Source organism: Pelodiscus sinensis, chromosome 21, assembly GCF_052426305.1.
Source record: "Pelodiscus sinensis isolate ZL-2025 chromosome 21, ASM5242630v1, whole genome shotgun sequence".
NCBI classification, from domain to species: domain Eukaryota; kingdom Metazoa; phylum Chordata; order Testudines; family Trionychidae; genus Pelodiscus; species Pelodiscus sinensis.
This window is the reverse complement of record NC_143072.1, coordinates 4,099,716-4,122,057: the sequence shown is the minus strand read 5'-3', so window position 1 is coordinate 4,122,057 and position 22,342 is coordinate 4,099,716. Positions and strand designations below refer to the sequence as shown.

At 42.4% G+C, this 22,342-nt stretch overlaps 1 protein-coding gene across 2 annotated transcripts in view; it reads right to left on the bottom strand.

The window, feature by feature from the left end:
• Positions 1 to 22,342, bottom strand: part of GTF2I (general transcription factor IIi) — a 110,845-nt gene that overhangs the window by 5,194 nt on the left and 83,309 nt on the right. For both annotated transcript variants that reach the window (XM_075904293.2, XM_075904292.2), the window contains 14 exons: positions 22,013 to 22,196; positions 21,008 to 21,066; positions 18,057 to 18,128; positions 17,344 to 17,527; positions 16,822 to 16,880; positions 15,953 to 16,036; positions 12,904 to 12,999; positions 11,024 to 11,089; positions 10,286 to 10,469; positions 7,923 to 7,975; positions 4,301 to 4,411; positions 3,073 to 3,156; positions 2,035 to 2,218; positions 309 to 337 (listed from right to left, as the gene is read on the bottom strand). In XM_075904293.2, the coding sequence (XP_075760408.1) occupies positions 309 to 337; positions 2,035 to 2,218; positions 3,073 to 3,156; positions 4,301 to 4,411; positions 7,923 to 7,975; positions 10,286 to 10,469; positions 11,024 to 11,089; positions 12,904 to 12,999; positions 15,953 to 16,036; positions 16,822 to 16,880; positions 17,344 to 17,527; positions 18,057 to 18,128; positions 21,008 to 21,066; positions 22,013 to 22,196 (1,449 nt within the window). The remainder of the gene's footprint in view (positions 1 to 308; positions 338 to 2,034; positions 2,219 to 3,072; positions 3,157 to 4,300; positions 4,412 to 7,922; positions 7,976 to 10,285; positions 10,470 to 11,023; positions 11,090 to 12,903; positions 13,000 to 15,952; positions 16,037 to 16,821; positions 16,881 to 17,343; positions 17,528 to 18,056; positions 18,129 to 21,007; positions 21,067 to 22,012; positions 22,197 to 22,342) is intronic.

Sequence of the window (22,342 nt, the reverse complement as noted above, 5' to 3'; positions counted from 1 at the left end):
ATACTGTATGAGTCTATAACTGACTTCACTGTGGTTCTGTTATGCTCTGGGATCCTGCAGAACGAACTGTGTAAGTTTGAAGCTGGCACTTAACTCATGTGGTTTTGTAAGTCAGTCACACTGCCCTCCTATAAATAAACCAAGCATGTTTAGATTTCCTGACTAAGTACTAACAAAATAATTTATCCACATTTTGCAGTTAATGCTCTGGAACTTCTGCCACCCTGGAATAATGCTGCAATAATCTAGCATGCCCTGTGGAGTGCTACGTAAGCAGCATTCAAAATGACAAAAAATGGAATACTTACGGTTGTTAATCACAAGTCCTGGAAATGGGCTGTTAAAAAAGAGCATAATATTTAATGTTTCTAAAGATCACTCTTATGTACAATCTTTCCCTCTTATGGAGGGCCTCACCTGAGGGCTCATAATGGAACACAAATTAAAGGGAGGGACTGGAATATTTTGGCACAGTTGCGCCCACAGGGGAGTGGTTTATGAAGCAGTCTCCATCTCTTTTACATCTACAAGAAGGTACAAGTCCTTCTTTCAGTCAGTTGCCAGGACAATCTAATCTTCAAATGGGCCCTAATGCTGCAGGTTCTTATATTGATCAAGACTCTTGAGCTCAGAATCAATCTCAATTAAGGGCTGCAAAATCTAGACCTCACTAAACTGACTTTTTAGAAACTAATTTCTAACTAGTAGAACTGCTGGATTTGATCCCTTGTAATAGAATCTAAGTGTTTATATTTTCACTTTCTTGATTCATCATCTAGAACAGGTGGGAAATGTATGGCTTCTGAGCCAGATCTGGCCCCCAGCTGCATTTGATCTGGCCTGCGGAAAGTCTCTGCACTGCAAACCCCGAGTCTTGACACCTCCCTTTGAGACTGAAGGTGTTGTGTTCTGAGTTGTGTGTGACTGAGGGGTGGGATTGTTGGGGTTTGGTTTTTTTGCTTGTGTGTAGGCCCCCGACTGATTTTTCTGTGGCTCAATGGCTTCTGACTGAAAAAGGTTTCACGCTCCTGATGTATAAATTCCAAAATCTAATTTATTTAACTGTATAAGCAAATGCATTTAATTCTTGATTAAATTAACTTCCAGGGTAATTATCATATTTTATCAAAAATAGTACCTGAACTAGATTTTAAGAGGAACAGTCTCAAGAACATTAGGCAAAACAGAAAATAAAAATCTTAAACTTCAGGTTGTTGTGTACAACTTTTAAAACATAGCCATGCTGATCTGGAAATTTAAATGATTACATACATACAATTTACCATTACGAGCAGGGGTGAAAGAAACATACATTTTTTACAGGTACCGTCCTATCAACACCCCTCCCCCTCAAAGGGGTGCCAAGTTTCCCTCTAAGCTGTGTGGCAACACAGTCTCGCAGCTGCTTAATGAGCTCTGCCTAGCCAGGGGCTCCTGACTCATGCACGAAGCTCCCTGGCTGGGGGCAGAGGGGGCAGAGGCACGTCTCCCTCAGCGACAGAAGCAGACCCCTGCTGAGGACAGAGCAGCGAGTCTCTCCCAGCCGGCCTCTCCCAGCAAAGCTCCATGTGCGAGTCCTGAGCTCTGGGCTGGGTGGGGCTCAAGAAGCAGCTGGGGTACCAAGCAGCTTAGAGAGAGCACGGTCAGGGCAGGGGTGTATGAAGTGTTCCAGGAAGAGGATGGAGGTTTGTGTGGGGGCTCAGGGCAGGAGGGGTTGATGGGGGGGAGGAGTAGTAGTGCAGGAGTCAAAACAAGGGTCTGGGACCGAAGAGGGAGCTGTCAGTACCAGGGAGTGGGGAGCGGAGCCGCGTGAGAATTTTCATGTTAATGATGTGCACCCTCAATTACTTGAATTTAAAATAACTACAACTGATTGTTAGTCAATATAGTTAACACCGCCCCACATTTATTATATTGAAGATTCCTTCCATTTTTGGACATTGATTTTTCCAAACGTATTGGCTATTCCCATGACAGCTGAATCAACATTGGTTATATAATGTAACTAATGTCAGTAAAATGAGAGTCACATACCGAATGACAGTAAATTTGATAAACTCTGCTGATTCCAAAATCCTCCTCATGGAGCTGATTTCTAGATAACTGGGAGCTTTAAATGCCACTCCAGGAGGCATTCCATCCACCACCACGCACCCAGGATTTATGGTGATTTTTCTGTATGGGACTTTCACAGGGAAACCCATACCAATTGCTTCACCTAAATAAAAGACGTTGTGAGTTGAACTGTGACCCACATATGCAAATCTCCGTTTACAAATTAAGTGAAATAAGAACAAAGTGATGTGAAAACAAGCATTTAAAATAATCTCAAGTGCTATAACCTTTAAGTGCACTTGCCATTTAAAACATTATATTGGGTAGCTTCCAAATGATCAGTGCACCAGGCTACAATCATGAAGGTTATGGCTCACGAGAGTCACCAGTGTCCAAGTATTACAGCTCTATATAGAAAGGACTAAAAATTAGGTTTTATTAAAAAAACACGCACACAGGAAATGATACACATTTTCATGAAAGGAAAAAGATCCCCCTCATAATGACAGCAACGCAACCCAATGCTAGTGAATGATCAACAGAAAGAAACCAAGTAGGCAGATTTCATCGTTCAAGCTGAATGTAGCATAAAAAGTAGAGAAACATGCAACTGTGAAAGGGTAAATAAAATGCAAAAGATTTTTTTCAGCTTTAATATTTTAAAGTGTTAACTGATCAGGACTATGCAGCTTTAAGTAGATTCTGGGTTTACACATGAAGTATTTATTTTGCTCGTGTGTAGATACATACTCACTCTCCTCAATACTGCACATCATGTATAATCTATAATCACAGGGATTTCTATTTAAAAACAAAACAATTTAGCCCTCAAACTAGATTTCTGTAGAAGCTGATGCCTATAAATTAGATTAAAAAGTTACTTACTGGTTATATACACAGTACCAAAACGTCAATTGTAATGGATATTATACCCTATAAGTTATCCTTATTTAAAACCAAATTAAAAGACAGTGGTTACTTTCAAAGCTATTTCAACTCAGAAATAAAAGCAGTTACCAAACTTCCGGCTGAAGAGGTCATTTACTTGTTCTCTCAGCTGTCGAGCCTTTTCTACTTTGGATAATCTTTCATTTTCATCATCTGAAAGAAATTATTAGTGTCAGGGTTTAACACGGGAGTGCTTTTTTAGGCTGGGGGCCACTGACCCACAGAAAAATCAGTTAGGGGCCAGCAGCTGCAGGGAGGTGGCAGAGGGACTTCAGTACTAGTGTGGGCTCCCTGATACTGGGGGAGGCCCTAAGCCTCCGGGGCAAGATCCAGGTAACTCAAGGGCCAGGTAATCAGGCCCCCCCAGTGGAAGGTGGGATAAGGGACGACCAGAAAGTGAGGTGGTGGGGTGGGTTCTGGTGTGGCCTATGGGATAGGGTGTTGGCCGAGGGGGCGGAGGGGGCTCTAGTTCTCCCCTCCTCCCCCACCCAGGAGGGAGGCCTTAAGCTCCCCACACCTAGGTCAGCAGGTGATTTTCTTCTTAAACTAATGCAGTTCTGCAAAAGTATTTATTTAAAACAAGCACAGATGTTTGCTTTATTCAGCATTGACTAAAGTGAACAAAAAGAGGCCTTTTCACTTTTTTTAGCAGTAATGGAGGAGTTTTTAAATATGAAAACTATAAAAAGTTGCCATTTTAAGGATGTAAGTATGCCTGAAAATTATTTCAAAATATTTGCAGGACAATATTAGATTAAAAGGTAACATTTATTGACTCAAGCCACTATTTACAAACCACAATTCATTTTTAGTAAATGTAGCAAAATTGTCAGACTTGGGACTGAAATCCTCTATTTAGCCACAGTGCAAGTTTTCCCACACTGCCTAACCCGTGTAATTTATCCTTGAGCTAAAGTGACCACTTCTACAGAAGAGAACTTCCATGATCATTTAACCCTAATTCTGTCTATTGAGACTGGCAACAGGGTTGCAAGTTAATGCTTAATTTAGCATATGATGGGGTAGAGGAAGAAAGCACATGGGACCTGAACGGAGATTTATTCTTTTTCACATTTCACTAAGTAATCCACAATCATAAAAGTTTAAAAAAATAATCAGCGTGACAACGGTGTAAGCAAAGGTCACTGAAAAGAAGCTATTCCTGGTTACTCTTTGAGCCAAAGGGCAAACCAGGATGGAGGGAGAGTACAGTAGTATATTAGGCAAAGAGCTCCTGTCATGAAGAGTGAGAGCTATAACCAGTAAGCAAGCAAAAAAAATCAGAGTGTTCAAATACCTGGTATAGTCACTTGAATGATGTTAAGATCTTCAACACCTGCAGCTGTGTTCACCACTGGTTTTGTTGTGGTGCTTGGTGTATTTGATGTATTGGATGAACTGGTTTTTCCTTAAACAGAAACAGACATTTAAATTAGGAGAAAAATGGCTGAAGATGAGCTGACATCATTCCAGTATATATATATTTATTTTAAAAAAACCAACACTGGGGGAGAAACACAGATTTGCTGTTAAAAAAAAGTTTAAATGTCCAAGTTTTGTTTTCCAAAAGCACTTAGTCTAAATGCTTAAGTCCCTTGACTATCAATGACACTTAGACTTTAAAGTGCTTAATTCATTATTAAAAATGGGACTTCACATCTCAAAGTTTATCCTTCAACTATTTCTTACTAACTACTGAAGTCAAGAGGAGAAAGAGTTCATTTATGTTACAAGGTCCTAGTTTTTCTTTGCTGAGCAGATTTTCCAATGAGAATTTATTTAAAAAAAAATGCGTGGGTATTTTCATGTTTGGTCAAAGCAATAAACCAGAACACTCAACTTTTAGTAACACTAGTTAAGTCACTAGAACAAATGGTAGAATATTAAATTGTCACCCACATAGAATCCTAGAAAACCAGAACTGGAAAGGACCTCGAAAGGTCACCAAGACCCGTCCCCTGCCCTCACAGCAGGACCAAGCACCGTCTCTAGACCATCCCTGATGGATGTCTATCTAACCTGCTCTGAAATATTTCCAGAGATGGAGATTTCATAACCTCTCTAGGCAATTTATTCCAGTGGTTCACCATTCTGACAGGCAGGAAGTTTTTCCTAATGTCCAACCTAAACCTCCCTTGCTGCAGTTTAAGCCCATTGCTCCTTGTCCTATACTCAGAGGCCAAGGAGAACAATTTTCCTCTCTCCCCCTTGTAGCATTCTTTTCGGTACTTGAAAACCGCTATCATGTCCCCCCTCAGTCTTCTCTTTTCTAAACTAAACAAGCCCAATTCTTTCAGTCTTCCCTCATAGCTCATGTTCTCTAGACCTTTAATCATTCTTGTTTCTCTTCTCTGGACCTTCTCCAAATCTTTCTTGAAATGTGGTGCCCAGAAACTGGACACAATACTCCAACTGAGGCCTAATCAGTGCAGAGTAGAATGGAAGAATGACTTCTCATGTCTTGCTCACAACACACCTGTTAATGCATCCCAGAATCACATTTGCTTTTTTTGCAACAGCGTCACACTTTGACTCATATTTAGCTCACGGTCCACTATGACCCCTAGATCCCTTTCTGCAGTACTCTTTCCTAGACAGTCGCTTCCCATTCTGTATGTGTGAAATGGATTGTTCCTTCCTAAGTGGAATTCTTTGCATTTGTCCTTATTAAACTTCATCCTATTTATCTCAGACCATTTCTCCAGTTAGTCCAGATCATTTTGAATTATGACCCCATCCTCCAAAGCAGATGAAACCTCTGCCAGCTTGGTATCATCTGCAAACTTTATAAGCATACTCTCTATGCCAATGTCTAAATTGTTGATGAAGATATTTATTGAACAGAACCAGTCCCAAAACAGACTGCTGCGGAACGCCGCTTGTTATGACCTTCCAACATGATTGTGAACCGCTGTTAACTAATCTCTGAGAATGGTTATCCAGCCAGTTATGCACCCACCTTTTAGTAGCCCCATCTAAGTTGTATTTTCCTAGTTTATTGATGAAAAGATCATGCGAGACCGTATCAAAAGTCTTATAGAAGTGTAGGTATACCACGTGCACTGCTTCTCCCTTATCCAGAAGACATGTTATCCTATCAAGGAAAGCTATCAGATTGGTTTGACATGATTTGTTCTTTACAAATCTATGCTGGCTGTTACCTATCACTTTATTTTCTTCCATATGTTTGCAGATGAATTCCTTAATTACTTGCTCCATTATCTTTCCTGGCATAGAAGTTAAACTGACTGGTTTGTAGTTTCTTGGGTTGTTCTTATTTCGCTTTTTATAGATGGGCACTATATTTGCCCTTTCCCAGTCTTCTGGAATCTCTGCTGTCTTTCATAATTTTTCAAAGATGATAGCTAAAGGTTCAGATACCTCCTCTATCAGCTCCTTGAGTATTCTAGGATGCATTTCATCAGGCCCTGGTGACTTGTACACATATAACTTTTCTAAGTAATTTTTAAACTTGTTCTTTTTTATTTTATCTTCTAAACCTATCCCATTTCCACTAGCATTCACTGTATTAGCCATTCCTTCATCATCAGACTTCTTGTTGAAGACCGAAACAAAGAAGTCATTATGCACCTCTGCCATTTCCAAGTTTCCTGTTATTGTTTCTCCCTCCTCACTGAGCAGTGGGCCTACCCTGTCCTTGGTCTTCCTCTTGCTTCTAATATATTTAGAGAGTGTCTGCTTGTTACCCTTTATGTTTCTCGCTAGTTTGAGCTCATTTTGTGTCTTTGCCTTTCTAATCTTGCCCCTGCATATCTGTATTGTTTGCTTATATTCATACTTTGTAGTATGTCTTAGTTTCCACTTTTCATGTGACTCCTTTTTGATTTTGAGATTATGCAAGACCTCCTGGTTAAGCCAAGCCATACTGTCTATCTTTCCTATGCAGTGGAATAGATTGCTTTTGGGCCATTAATAATTTCCCTTTGAAATCTGCCAACTCTCTTCAGTTGTTTTTCCTCTTAGTCTTGCTTCCCATGGGGCCTTACCTACCAGCTCGGAGTTTACCAAAATCTACCTTCCTGAAATCCATGGTCTCTATTTTGCTGTTCTCCCTTCTACCATTCCTTAGAATCATGAACTCTCTGATTTCATGATCACTTTCGCCCAAGCTGCCTTCCACTTTCAAATTCTCAACCAGTTCCTCTCTATTTGTTAAAACAGCTTCCCCCCTAGAAATCAACTATAAAAGATTTCCAATGTCTATTTACAACAACTGAAGGTCTGGTCCAATAGGTTTTGTTCCTGAGCCTCCTCTCACTGATATTACCTTTACACTGGTGTAATTTCACCAACTTCAGTGGAGTTACCTCCGAGTTGAACCACTGAGAGGAGCATCAGGCCCAATGAATACATCTCAGAAACCCAACATTAACCAGTATCCTTTTCATATGATTGATACAGGAACTTTACCGCTCTCTCCATTTTGCTCTCTTGTCAAGATTGCATTACAGGTTGGAGCTGAGGCAAAATGGCTCCTTCCATTTCAGAGGGTGCATTTTCAGCACTATAAAGCTTTAGATGAGCCACATCTTCCTACTGCTTTGAAGGAAGGATTGTAACAGCCAATGCAAGGGGATCAGAGGCCCTAGGTATGCTAGATAATACAAAATTGACTACAAAAAAGCCATTATTGAAGCTGAATTGCTGAGTAGAAGAACTAGACAGACGTAAAAAAGAATAGCTTTACAGCTCTTCAGTGTAGGAACATTTTTTTTATTACAGCGATGCACCATGGTTATATGTGGGCTTGATTTCTATTTGGGTAAGACTTTCTAGTGAACATATCATGAAGTTTTCACAACTTGGTTTCCACTGGGCAAGTTCCTGAAGTGGTATAATCTTTGAAAGTAGCACAAGACAAATCATCATCCAAACTCCTTAGCCATCATAAAACTTACTCTGGGGACTTTTAGCAGAACTTTCTTTAATCGCCGCCTCGAACATCTCAGGCCTGCAGATGAACAGATTTGAACATTTTATATAGAACAGGAATGTTACACTTAATCTGTCATTTCCTTCCAACAGCAAAGAAAGTACTAGCTGTCAAAACTGAGCAGTCAAGAGAGGGAGAGCAAAGTTAGTATAATAATGCTAGTCAGGCTGTTACACATACAGTTAATAAGAATACTGAGCAGCTTAGTTGTCTACTTTCACCACAGCACAGCTATCAAATCCCTAACACCCTAACGTTTCTACTTTAAGGACAGCAATATAAACACAGCAGCTCTTGCCCAAGTAGTCAAAAAAGGTTGCAACAGTTAAACTTGCAAAATTCCATATCAAACCCTTGTTCCTATATTTGTGCACAGATTCTTGCAGTTATTTTGAATGCAAAGTTTTTGTAATCCATTAAAAGCTTGATTTAAGATCCTTACTCCTTGCTGCAGTGTTGGTGACCTTTTAGCTACAAATGATTATTAACAGGACCCTACCGATTTCATTGCCATAAAAAGGGCATTGTCAGACCTTGAAATAAGCCCTTCTCTGTGAAATTAAGGGTCTCCTTGTTCCTAGAAGCACCCCATCAAAGGAGGCTTCTCAGCTCTGATTGCACAGAGGAAGGAAGGACTTGTCCTCCCCCTGCAAACTGCTCTATTGGAGGGAAGGGGGGGGGGAGAAGAGTAGGAGACCATACCCACCTCTGGGTGCTTGCCCCTACTGTAGGATGCTGCCTGGGAGTGGGCAGCAGCTTGAGTTTCCTGCAGCTAGAGGAAACTTGTGGAGTTGGATTGTATCTTCCCTATGCTGCAGGGAGTGCATCAAAGGGGACATCCTAGCTCTGAGTGGGCAGTGGAAGGACAGAACTTGTCCATCTCCTGCATAGCTGTTGGGGGGTGAGAAGAGACCACAGATGGACCTCTGGGTGTCTCCTCCTGCTGCAGGATGCCATCTGGCATTGGGCAACAGCCTGAGGTTCCTGCAGCTGCGTGTGGGACAGGTGGTGAAGTGCTTTCTGAAGCTATGTAAAGAGAGACCAAGTAGTATCGCTACCAAGCAATTCAGGGCAGTGAAGCGCCCCCGTCTAGGCTGTTACCAGTAGTACAGGGGAGATCAGACCCACTTCTACCTGTTGGAGCCTCCTGTGACTGCAGGAAGCTCTGCGGATTCTCCCTTCAGAATGCAGCACAGAAATGAGGGTGGCGATCCCATGACCACCCTACAATAGGATTGTGACTCCACCCCACAGTCTCCTTTTGGGTTAGGACTCCATAGTTACAATACTGTGGAATATCAGGTTTCAAACTGCTGAAAATGTGAAATGTACCAATTTTCAAATCCTAAAGTGGGATTAGGGAACCTTTTTTGGGTAAGGGACAACTGACCCACAGAAAAATCAGTCAGGGGCTGCACACAAGTGAGGACTCGCCAATGCTGGGGGAGCCCCAAGCCTCAGGGGCCAGATCCAGGAAAGCCAGGGGCTGTATCTGGCCCCTGGGTCTTAGGTTCCCCACCCCTGGTCTATGGCCTTGAAATTAGCCATAATGGACCATGAATTTGATAGGGCCTTAAATATTAACTGCAAAGCTTGCAACTCGCATTAAAGGGAAAAAGCAACGCCACCATTACAATAAGCCCAGAAATATCACTGCTTCCCATTAAGCAGGCTTTCAGGAGCATTCAACACAGGGATGTAAGTGACTAATTGAGTAGTCGACTACCTGACAATCCTAGGCTTATCAGGTAGTCAAGTCACTATTCAACTAGTTGCTACTCCCTGACCGTGGGGGGAAAGCAGGAGCCAGTGCTGAGGGGAGCCAGCTTAAAAGCTGGTTCCCCCAGCACCATCTCTGCCCAAGGAGAGACCTGGGGAGGCAGAGGTGCAGCGAGGGACCGGGTGCAAGCTGGGACTCTGCTGTCCCAGCTCATGTCCAGTCCCAGACACTACACTTCTGCTTTTTAATTGTAGTAAGAGCCAGGCAGCTCTTACGATACGTAAAAAGCAGAGCCACAGCAGGGTTAGCTCCTGGGGTGGGAGCTAACCCTGCTGCAGCTCTGCAGTTTCCCCCACTTATTGACTAATTGATGGAAATTCCATCGACTACTCAATTAATGGATTAAATGCAATTTAACATCCTTAATTCAGCACAGAAAACTGTTAATGTGTAATTCCCCCGATCTGAAAAACCCTCTGGCTCTGCCTGGTTTGCCTGACATTCCAGTATATATTCTAGTATAGTTAGTGAAGGAATCTAGCAGTTTTCAGGGCTTGACTTGGTTGAGCTCTGCAGCTCATTCTCACTGGCACACACTGTCCTCTTACTTTTTTATGATAAATTTTATCTTAGATTTGTTTCGCAGGATCTTCTCCAGTCTTGGAATGCCAAAAGTGGATGGTCGGCGGAATGGCACTCCCTCTGGCAGTCCTTCCACATAGAAATCCTCTGGGTAGGATTCAAATAATGCAAACGGGACCTTGACAGGATCTTTAAGCCCCAGAGCTTCCCCTAAAATGAAAAAGAGCATGTCAATTACCCCCAAAAAAATCCTGAAGGATTTCCAGCACTGTTGGTGAGAAAAAGTCAGTCATGCTCCTCCAACCCCTTTCACATTCACACAAGGGGAAAAATCTCAAGTCAGCAATAAATCAAGCAAGTATCTCTTCCTGAGAGAGTGTCTGAATCTCTGACAGCACAGCACCTCTTTCAGTCACATTGTCCAGATGAACTACCAGGAGGCACGTGGCAATATAGAACTAATGAGTATCTGATGGACCACAGGATGTCTGTGAATTTTTGAAGCCAAACCTCTGCTTGATGCCTGCACCACTCCTCCATTCCCAGGCTTACATGGAAAATGTAGGGGGAACTGGAATTTCGAGTCCGCAATGTGAGGATCAGCCTCATAGGAAGTAACAGGGCCCAGAGTTTGCAAAACTATTACAGCCTTTCAGAATGTGCTTATGAAAACCATCATGAAGCATAAGATACATGCCTAAATGAGTAACCCCATCAAGTACTCAAAAGGTACATTTATCATATACTAAAAGGTACATGCTTACCACATTTTTCATTAAAAAGATTTTCAACTTTTTGTTTCAGGTCAGTAATTTTGGCATTCCAAGCCTCTGTCAGGAAATGAGAAGAATTAGACCAACATTTGTATAGAGAAAAAACATTTTTTTTTAAAAAGATCACTCTAGGACTTGCATATTTATATTTAAAAAAAACAATTTACCACATTAATTTACCAATTAATGGGACGTCAAAAATGAACAAAATGACCATCCTGCTCTGAGCAGCAGTGAACCAATTCCCTCTAATCCTAAACTCATATCCACTAGTCAGATTCTTCTGGGAGCACAACAGATCTCAGCCAATGAACAAACAGAAGAGCCAACTGTAATGAATCCGATCAGAGGCACACAGAATGACAATCCGAGCCAGCACCCAAAGCTTGGAAAAGGCCAGACAGATGTGCTACTTCCTTGAGAAATGAAATCTCAATGATACTACAGGTTTAACCTCTTTAGTCTGGCACTCTTGGGACCAGACTAAGGCTGAACCAGAGAATTTGCCGGACCATGGGAGGTCAATATTGTCTAGCAACATTGCTAACACTTCCACTGCTTACTGGGCTCTTAGAAGTCATTTTGGAATAAGATTAGAGCTAAATAGCAGCACAGAACACTGAGTCAAGACTGGTGACTGTAAACCAGGGGTGGGGAATCTAAGGTCCAGGGGCCAGATGCAGCCCCAGACTTGCTTAGGGCTCTCCCCGCAGCATTGGGGAGCCCATGCTGGCACTCCATCCCCTGCTTTCCCTCCACAGGGCTGGAGCGCACACAATCTACTAGCCTGGACCCCTCTAGGCTCTGGTGTGCAAGGGGAATGTGGAGAGTGTCTTTCTGCTTCTCTGTCAGAGGCCATGTCAGTGAGGGGTGGGGGTTGGGTTTTTTTTTTTTTTTTTTTTTTTTTTTTTTTTGCTTCTCACTTGTATGCAGCCCCCAACTGATTTTTCTGTAGGTCAGCAGCTCCCAACCCAAAAAAAGGTTCCCTGCCCTTGCTGTAAACCAACTTTATGGGACTGTGGGAAACTTGGCTATACTCATGATGAGAGGACATCCGGCTAACTAAAATCATGCCAAACCACAGATGTTGCCAGACCAGAGAGGTTCAACCTATAGTTTCACGTCAGGATAGATGTTTATCCCGAATCAATACTAACCCTTCTAACTCCAGTCTAAACTTGTACTGAGCAAAATGAAAGGTTTTTACATTTTGTAATTATACTTGAATCTCTTTAACCTAACAACCCTGGGAAACAGGGTATGCTGGATTAAAGAATTTGCTGGCAGCAAGGGCATTGCAGGGCTTGGGCGGGGGGGCCGCTTTACCTGGCACCCCAGTCTTGGGGGCACACGACTCTGCACCCCCCCGCTGCTTTGGTAACAGCAAGAAAAAGCCTCAATAGAAGCATGCTGTTGCACTGCCATACCCCTAGCTGGGGGGAGGGAGGGTGAGTAGCAGTAAGTAGAGCCACTTCCTCCTCCCCTGACCAGGTCCATACCATGGGACACCTGCAGTATGGCTATTCAGGTGTGTCATGTTGATAACCCTGCACAGGGCACAACAAGGAGGAAAAGCTAAAATTCCTACACATGATTCAGCCCAAAATATGTCTTCTAATGGCAAGAAACCATTGAGAGAGAGAGAGAGAAAACTGTTCTTCCATGACCACTGTGAACTTCAGATAGGTGATCATAAACTCAAAAGGTTAAGCTAGCCTATTATTTGCAAACTCAAAGCATCTGACTCAGTCACCACATGCAGAATGAAGGTATCACTGTTAAAAATAAAACCCTTTATTACAAAGTCTCAAACTTTCAAATATCAAAATTAATGAAGAATATCAAGGCAGATGAAATTCCACAGTATTTACCAAAAGAAAATTCTCTTCCTCGTGGCTTGAAGCCCATATTGGACCCATTGGTTTGAGAATTAGTTCGAACATCTGTTGTTTGCGGTTTATTAGGACCTGCAAAAATAAACAGATATATATATAGAGAGAGTTAATATATAAAAGTGAGATATAGCATACAAATAACCACCTTATGTGAGAAACAAAAATTATGAAATATGGCAACTAATCACTAATTAAAGCCAACAGTCAACAGTGGAACAAAAATGCTGTTTAGGAGTGATTTAAGGATTGTGGAATTAAACATAACATACTTTAGCACCAATTTAGTCACTGTTCACTCTTCCCTATTATGTGCCTTAAAATAAGAAAGAGTTACCTTGTGCAGTAATGGTGGTTCTTCAAGATGTGCCCCAGGGATGCTCCACTCAGAGCTAGTGCATCCTCGCACCAGCGACCGGGGATTTTTCTAGCAGTGTCTGCCGTGCACGCACTGTGGCGCCCCCTTGTGCTGTTAGTGTTCATTAGGTGCGCACACGGTGTGGCTGCCTCCATTCTTTCTCTACCCGTGCTAGTACAGTGCAGGGCTCCAAAGCAGGGGAAGAAGGGAGGATAGTGGAGCACCCATGGGGACACACATCTCGAAGAACCACCGCTACTGCACAAGGTGAGTAACTCCTTCTTCTTCGAGTAGTGTCCCCGTGGGTGCTCCACTCTGGGTAACTATACAGCAGTAGTCAGCTCGTAGAGATGGGTTTGGAGTCCTGTTGTTGTCACCGAGGCTGCTGCTTGTCCGACAGTCATGGATGATGTGATGGAGGATGCCAGCGTGTAATGTTGTGCAAATGTGTGGTCTGATGACCAAGTGGCTGCGTTGCAAATGTCCTGGAGAGGAACATTTTTGAGGAAAGTGGTTGTAGAGGACATGGGCCTGGTAGAATGGGCAGTGATGGTGCCAGGTGGTTCTTTGTTGTGGATGGTGTAGCATGTGTGGATGCATGAAGAGATCCACTTGACGATCCTCTGAGAAGAGACAACCTGTCCCTTAGATCATTCCGCAAAGGATAAAAAGAGTCTAGGAGAGATTCTCCAAGCTGTAGTACGATCAATGGAGAACGTGAGCACTCTACAGATATCCATGGTGTGCCATGCTGCATGTGATGGATCAGTGTGCTTGGGGAAAAACGCAGGTAAGTGTATTGGTTTGTTGATGTGGGAGGGAGAGGGAACTTTCAGGAGAAATTTGGGATGGGGCCAAAGTATCACTCTGTCCTTGCTGAAAATTGTATGGGGGGGGAGGGGAAGGGTGGTCCGCCATTAGGGTCAGAAAGAGTAATGGTGAAAGAAGGCAGCCTTGGCATACACCTGTTGTGACCTGGCCTTCATTAAGCTCCAGACTCCCTCTGCAGTTAAAGTTTTTTTTTAATGGGGATGAGTTGTTAGCCCATCGCCCAATCCCCAACCTGGAGGACCAGGGAATCGCTTTTTGTCTGGTCTCTACCTGTCTGGCTTGGGTGGCCCTACTAGGAGCAGTAAGCTCCCGTCGGCATAGTTCTGAGGGTCCTTGAGACACGCAAGCCCCCCACCACATCTAGGTAGTGATCCAATTGCGGGGGTCACAAAAACAGACTGGGTCACAAAAACAGCATATGCTGACTCAGGAAGGGGTCTCCAATGGACTCAAACTAGGAAGCTTGAAGATCTAGAGTTTGTAGACGACTTAGCCCTGCTTGCAGACAAATTAGAGCATATGCAAGAGAAGGCAGACGCCCTACAGGAAACAGCCGAGCGAGTGGGCCTCAAGATTAGTCAAGAGAAGAACAAGTTGATGCGCATTAACAACAGTCAGGAATTGAAGGAAAACCACTGCAAGAGGTAGATCACTGCTGGCGGCACTGATTGGTCAGCAGGCAGTATATCGGTATGGGGTCTCTTGGGTGCTGAGGCTGGTGTCGACTGAGTTGGTGGCTTCGGTGCCAAGCGTTGTTCATGTAGGCTCAATGGTGCGGCGAGTGCCGCTTGTTTTTGTTTGGGCTCCGAGTGTGCCCTCTTATGCAGTGCCAGCACCTTGGGTGGTGCCGTGTTCAACGTGCCAGGCCTGTCCGTGGTGCTGACTCTTGAGGCTGTTGGTGCCAAGGGTAAGGATTGGGTTGGAGAGAGTCTAGTTTTTGAGAGAGATTTGCCAGAAGAGGCAGAGGGATGTGTTCTGTCCATACCTTTCAACTCAGAAGTTGACTTAGAGGCAGGTGGTGTGTCCTCAGAAGGTGGTTGGAGCAACCTTTCAGAGAGGAAGGTTTTTAGCATGTTAGCGTGGTCACCGCATGCTCTGGCCATCAATTTGGAGCAATAAGGATACTTTTGTGTCTGGTGAGTTTCTCCAAGGCACTTTATGCATGCAGAATGCTTGTCAGAGATGGGAATAGCATCCCAGCACAACTCATACCTCTTGAAGCTGGGAGATCCGGGCATTAGGCACGGTGAGAAGCGGCGGGCCGATGACGACGGAAATAAATATATTTTTTTAAAATAGGGTCTGGTGGGCCATCTTAAAACTTGGAAATGTGAGGAAACTAAGAGGAAATAATAGTTTTTGTCATTTTTCTGTAGAGACAGTGGGAAGGAAAGAAGTTTTGTCTGCTGCCGAGGATGGTAGAGAAGGAACTGAGGGAGCTACGCTGCATGCCTAACAGACACTAACAGCACGAGGGGCACCACAGCACGTGCTCAGTGGACACTAAAGTCTCCTGTCGCCAGAGTGAGGATGAACCAGCACCCAGAGTGGAGCACCCACGCAGACAATACTCAAAGAAGAAATTCTCATTTCCCACTTTGGAATGAAAGATCCAAACGTGTAACGAAACAAGCCCTGAGAGAGGCATCATTCTTCTTATAACTGACAATGTTAATCAGAAATGAAAAATAGAACTGAAGTTAAATTAAGTTTTCTACATGGGGAAAAACTTAGAGAAGCTTTTAAAAATAATATAATTGTACTGTGTATGAAAAATCTTTTGCCGTTACTACTGCAATTTACTGTAATAAGAATATTCCCTAAAGGAAGATTTCCTACCTTCTTCAACAGTCACCTCAATCTCTGGGACCTTTGAATTGCTTGCAGGACTTCTTGCTCTCTTTGAACTCTTTGGACTCAGTGCTACAAATCAACAATACTATTACTCTTCAATAACAGACGTAATGCACAGCTGCCAAATGGCAGTACTTGGATACATCCCACAAATAAAATAATCTGACACAATCTGTATTTAATGGTGTGATTTAGAAAGCCCAACCACACAGGTAAGATCCCATACTTTAAGAAGAGAATTTAATACATGTGAAGTAGGTCCAATAGATGCTAATTCAATATTTACTACATTAGTGAGCACCACACAAGATAAATACAGATAAGATCGTCAGCACTATTGGTTTTAAGTGGAATTTACGTTTTTGGTTCTTGTGTTCTCTAAATCCAAAAAGTTAATTCAAAATTATATTTATAAAGATCTTTATTTTGTAAGTGACTTGACAGTTTCTATAAGAAACTGATTTTCTAATTTCTTTTAACTATACAAAGATCCAGTTTAGATACTTTATTAATAGAAAATCTATGGACCTTAGTAATTTCTGTAGTTTACACCTCCAGATTTGTATTGTTCCAGTCATAAAATAAATGAATTGTATACTTAATTGGTGTGCTCTTAAGCAGATACTCATATCTGACTTCTGCTACATATCCCAATGTTTTATAAGAATATAGGTTTTATATTTTTAGGAAAATCATTTAGGCCAGATTGTACCACCATTGCCCATGTTAGGTAGCACCCGTTTTTGGTCAGGAGCCTGTACTATTTTCAAGCACCAAGCTGCTACTCGGCCTAGTAAGGGAAGTGGAATCTGGGCCTCTGAATTGAGGGCAATATGTAATGTTTCACCACTTACCTTTAGTGTTAACTTTGCTAGCCAATCCAGCAGGCAAATAAGAAGTAACAAGCTCTGGCCTAAAAATGTAAAATAGGTTACAGAATGCAGTCTAATAAATTACAGATGCAAAAGTAGTACAGGGAGTTATTTACATAGTTATTGGGATTCAGAAAAATTTATGTAAAGTCACTGCAACAATCTTTTAGGTCATGGACGTATGGGAGACTCCATGTAAAGTAATAGGAAAGAGTTCAAAAACCTAAGGCTAAGTACCTTGATTTTTGTTTGGCTGGAAAAATGCTTCAAGATACAGAACTATTATCTCCTCTAGGTACACGTTGCACGATACACACCAATTATGCATATACACCTCATTTTATGAAATTTAACCAGGAAGGCATGTCCTTTTATAAGAGAAAGTGAATTGCCACTTTATCCATAAGAGACATTAGGCTGCATCTAAAAACCCAAAAGCCTCAGAAAAAGATTCATATAATTTTAGAAATCATCAGTTACAAAATACTGAAATTGTAAACTTACTTTTTAACAATAAATTTGATTTTGCCACTGCCACGGACAATTCTTTCAAGTCGTGGAATTCCAAACCATGTAGGACTCCGGAAGGGGATTCCTTCAGGCAAGCCTTCCACATACAAGTACTCAGGGTTTGATTCAAATACAGGGTACGGAACCTTCACTGCTTCAGAAAGCCCCAATGCTTGGGCTAAAAATAAAGATGTGACAAGCTCAGATGGGAGGCATGTTATTTCAACTGTTCTTCGTAAGGCTGACATTTTTATTAGTTATAGGGGAAGTAGCACATCTATTCAGAAAAGGATAAGAAGAGGAATTTAAAACTATTTTCCCACCACCATTCCACAGTTGGGAATCACTACATGTAGTGATTTTGTGAATCTTACTACGTAGGTTCTTTCAATAACCATCAATCTAGATCCGCAGTTTCTGATACTGTTTTATAAGAGCTCTTTTCACACAAGGATCTCAAAGCCCTTTATAAATGTGCACAAATACTATTCATGCAAATTCAGACAACTGGAGGCACAGAGAATGCTGATATGACTTGCCCAAAGTCACTAGCAGAATGAGGAATAAAACTCAAGATTCCCAGATCTGTTCTGCTACATTTTTAAATGTTTGTTTTAATTTAGTGTGTACCACAATGCTCCTTAGGTAGAAGGTTTTTTTTAAAGCAGAGCAGCACTGCAACATAATTTATTTAAGGCTTAACTTACCAAATTTCAGATTAAATATCTCTTCCACTTGCTTCCTTAGTTTTGTGATTCTGACATTCCAATCTTCTTTGACTGAAAATCAAAAACAGATGCATCCTGGGTTACTGAGTTACCCGAAAGTGGTACTACTAAGCATATTTCTTTTACTACAGGGTTTCTGCGTAAAAACAGCCATAAATCGACAGGACAGAGGGCTTTTGCCGGTAGAGTTATTCTTCTGCCCAAGAGTTCTTGCACAAAAAGGTGTGTGTGGACGCTCAACAAGGGTTTCTTGCGGAAAAAGAGCCTATCACAAAACGGACAGGTGCTTTGATGGCCATTCTGTGAATGGCAATCAGAACTTTCTTGCACAAGGGTGTCTATGCAATGTGGACACTCTCTTGTGCAAAAGCACATAACTTTTACGATGTGCTTTGAGGTCTGGATGCGCTTTTGCGCAAGAAGTTTTTGCAGAAAATCTTCCGCAAAAAGCTTCTTGCGCAAAACCTTGCACGGTGTAGACAAAGCTCAGGAATCTAAATTATCAGTGCAAAAATAGCCTTGCTTTCTAGGATTCACAGTCACATTTTCATACAAGAGGATTTACACATGTACTGCTTATTAGTGGTAAATGAAATATGCATAATATATATCAATGATGGGAAAATATATTTCAGGATGGCTCCATTACTGGATTGCTCTCTTAGGCTTTTTTCTTTTCTTTAAATGGTGATTGCTGCATGGTGGTATTTCCAGGAGTAAAAATGCTATTAAAGCAGTTTCTTTTGTCACCGATATTGTCCATATTTATTGCTGCAGCTATCATGCCAAATGCCAGTTTGATTGTACAGTTGGACAATAAGCAAGGGTTTTGGCAGCAAGAATGAAATTAGATGCTGCCTAAGTCTGCAGAGCAGCTTTCAACTCACATTTCCACTGAGCTACTCCATCTCTATATACAAGTCTTATCCCTGAAAGCCAAGAAAAATCCCCAAGATGCTTTGATAAGAGGAGGATACTACGGAACTGCAAACATTTGAAGGCAAAAGCATCCTGCATTCTCTGCTTAGTTAAAACCCAACTTTTTTTTGGTTCTATGAAAAATTGTGAATACAGTCCTATAACTAAATCGAACAGTTATCATTAACGTGGTCCCCGTCTCTGCTATTGCTGGCAGAGGCAAGGTCAGGGAATAGGATCATTCAAGCGATCGAGGTACCAAACGGCACATACATAATACACCTCCGACCAGATCATCTCAATATGTTTCTCAAATAAATTCAGTGCCATAAGACAACTGTTTGGTAGATAATGCACCGAGATAAGTAAATGGAGGCTAGAGAAATCTTTTAATGCTGGTTCTTTTTCCAGGCTAAATCTCCATAGTATTTTGAGTCCCTTCCAATTGTGTGATAAACAACAGGACCATCTATCATGAGGTATTCTTTTCTTTCTTCTTCATGTTTTTCTCTCCCAAAGTCACCTTTCACTTACCTAAAGGCAGTGTCAAAGCTGAGACTAGAATTGAGAAATTGAGACTAAAATTGAGTATGATTCCTACTTCTGTGCTACATCCATTAGAGGACTCACCCTCTTATATGAAACAAGTTCTGGACTGTATAAAGTCATCTGGGTTCTTTTCCTTCACTACTCTTTGCTTTTTCAAAAAATCATTCTGGGAGAAAGTAAGGCACATCTCACTTTTCGAAGATGATCTTGATAACATAAGAGACTAAGAGCCTGATCAAAGACTCACTGAAATGTATGGAAATATGCCCAGTAACTTCCATGGGCTTTGGATTAGGCCCTAACAGATCTTTGAAATTCTCATGATTTCCCAAAGTTTTAAGTCTGATTCAATTTCTAAAGTCTCAGAGGTTAGCTGGACACTAACCATAATGTTTCAGATCATTATCGTCAAGGATAGCCATATTATTGATCTTTTATAAACCCTCTGAAGAGCACACCAGTATTCCCTCAATCAAAAGTATTAGTGTATTTCATTTTCTTTAAAAAGTGATATCATTCTCCAAATAGGTTTTCCATTCTAAATAACTCCACATTCCTCCCTCACAGGTTCTTAAAATTTACTACTTAATAAAATGAGGAAGGGAGTTAATTGTTGGTCAAGATATATTTATATCAAACACATATTCTCTTACAAAGCTTGTGATTAATTTCTAATTTACCTAAACATGAAGATTCCTTCAAGTACAAATATATTAATTTAAAGAGAGAGTCTCTTCTGTATTAATACATACAGTAAAAGACCTTTTATCTGGCATTCTGGGAGAACGGAAGGTGCCAGTAAATTAAAAATGTCAGCCAAGAAGGAAGAGTTTGGAGTGCAGGTGTGTGCACGCATGTAAATGGAGGAAATTGGGGGGGGGGGGGGGGGGGGAAACACACCGCAGGCCACTGGAGGGAGTTTGGAGCAGACACTCACCTCCAGCAACACCCACAAGTTCCTGGCATAGGTACAGCCAGGTGGCTCTGCTGCAAGCAGGTATGCTGCCTCGAGGCCATCCCCTGCAGCTTCCATTGGCCATGGTTCCCAGCTAAAGGGCTAGGAGCTGCAGAGGGAAGATGCAGACAGCCTGCCTGCAAATCTGTCTGGCCTTGCCTCTGCCAGCAACAGCAGGGACAGGGAACTACTTATGGGGCCACTGGAGGGAAGTACCCCTCCCCCTATCCAGCACTCCGAGTTCCTTCCCAAATGCCCTCTCAGAGGGCGCCCCAAAGCCCCTCCAACACCTCAGCAGCCCTCACCAACTGCACTATAAACTGGGCTTTCTGTGCAGATCAGAAAATCTGTTTCTTGAGTTTGCTGGTTGGTGAGGTGCCAGATAAAAGGCCTCTTACTGTATTTGGTACCACTTTTCTCTTGCACACAGAGGTCAGAAAAATGTGTTTCATGTATCTATTCTGCATATGGCTACATAGATGAAAATTGCACACAGTATGGATCCTACCTGGAGTATTGGATCTTGGTTGAGTGACTTCTGTTGGACTGAGAGTTAGTAGTTCTGGCCTGTAATTAGAGAGCAGGTTATCAAATTGTTCTATAGTGTCTCTATTTTTTTGTTTTATGAATCTATATTTGATTTTAACACTGCTGGGGTGGGCAAGATGCTGCCTCTCCAAGACCAGCAGGCACAGAAACTGCCCCATGTTAAGCTGTTTCCGTCCAATAGGAGCTGAGAAATTGTGCTTGGGGAAGGGGCAGTGCACAAAGTCTTCACTTTCTCCCTGGCGCCCAGAGCAACCATCCACAGGGAGCAGCCAGCCATTTTGAGCAACCTAGAATTGCAGCAGGCAGTAAGCCCGCCTCAGGGTCCTGCAGGGCTGCTGGCTGGAAACTGTCTAGGTAAGTGCTTCCTGGCTAGAGTCTGGCTCTGGCAGCCCAGTCCCTCCCACACCTCAACTTCCTGCCCCTGGTCACCACTGCTCAGTACACCCCTCTCCAGCTCACAACTCCCTCCCAGAACCTGCACCTCCTCCCATGACCCCTTCCCAGGCCAGAATACTCCCCTCCCGTCCCTGACCCTGCACCTCAATCTCCTGCCCCAGATCACACTTCCTCCTTCACCCAAACTTCCTCTCAGACCCACACCCTCTCCTGAACCCCAGTCCCCTACCCCGAGGTCCCTTCTGCACCCAACCATTGTCCCAGACTCCACACCCCCTTAATAGAAAAGTGTGGTCCTTGACCACTTACCAAAATCTTATAGTGGCTCTCCATTAAACATTACTGCCCACCCCTGAGTTAGGTGCAATACAGATATTTAGGAAAATTGTGGCCTAAATTGAGAACGCCAATTTTCTTTGTAATGTGAAATATCTTCTGTCTGCCTGGTACCAGAACCCAGAATGCTTTATGACATTGTAAAAGAGAAATATTTTCTTTTGCTTCAAATCTGTCAATGTCCTGACGTTTTCTTCTTGTTTTTTTCAGTTTATGTACTATGTTCACCTACCTTTTGATTACAAATTTTATTCTGTTGCCCACTTGAATAATCTTTTCCAGCCGAGGGATTCCATACCAGGATGGACTCCTAAATGGAATGTTCTCTGGCAGACCCTCCACATAGAGATCACTGGGGTGTGCCTCAAATTTCTGATATGGGACAGCTTTCGGCTCCGTGCTCCCTAGGGCTTCAGCTGTTAGAGTAACAGAAAGTCAACAAAATACATCCAATGACTGATCAATTCAGCCAAACATTTGATTTAGCAAAAATGATACTACACCTCTGGGCCATCACATAAAACAGAAACATTACATACAAACATACCACAGAACATACCAA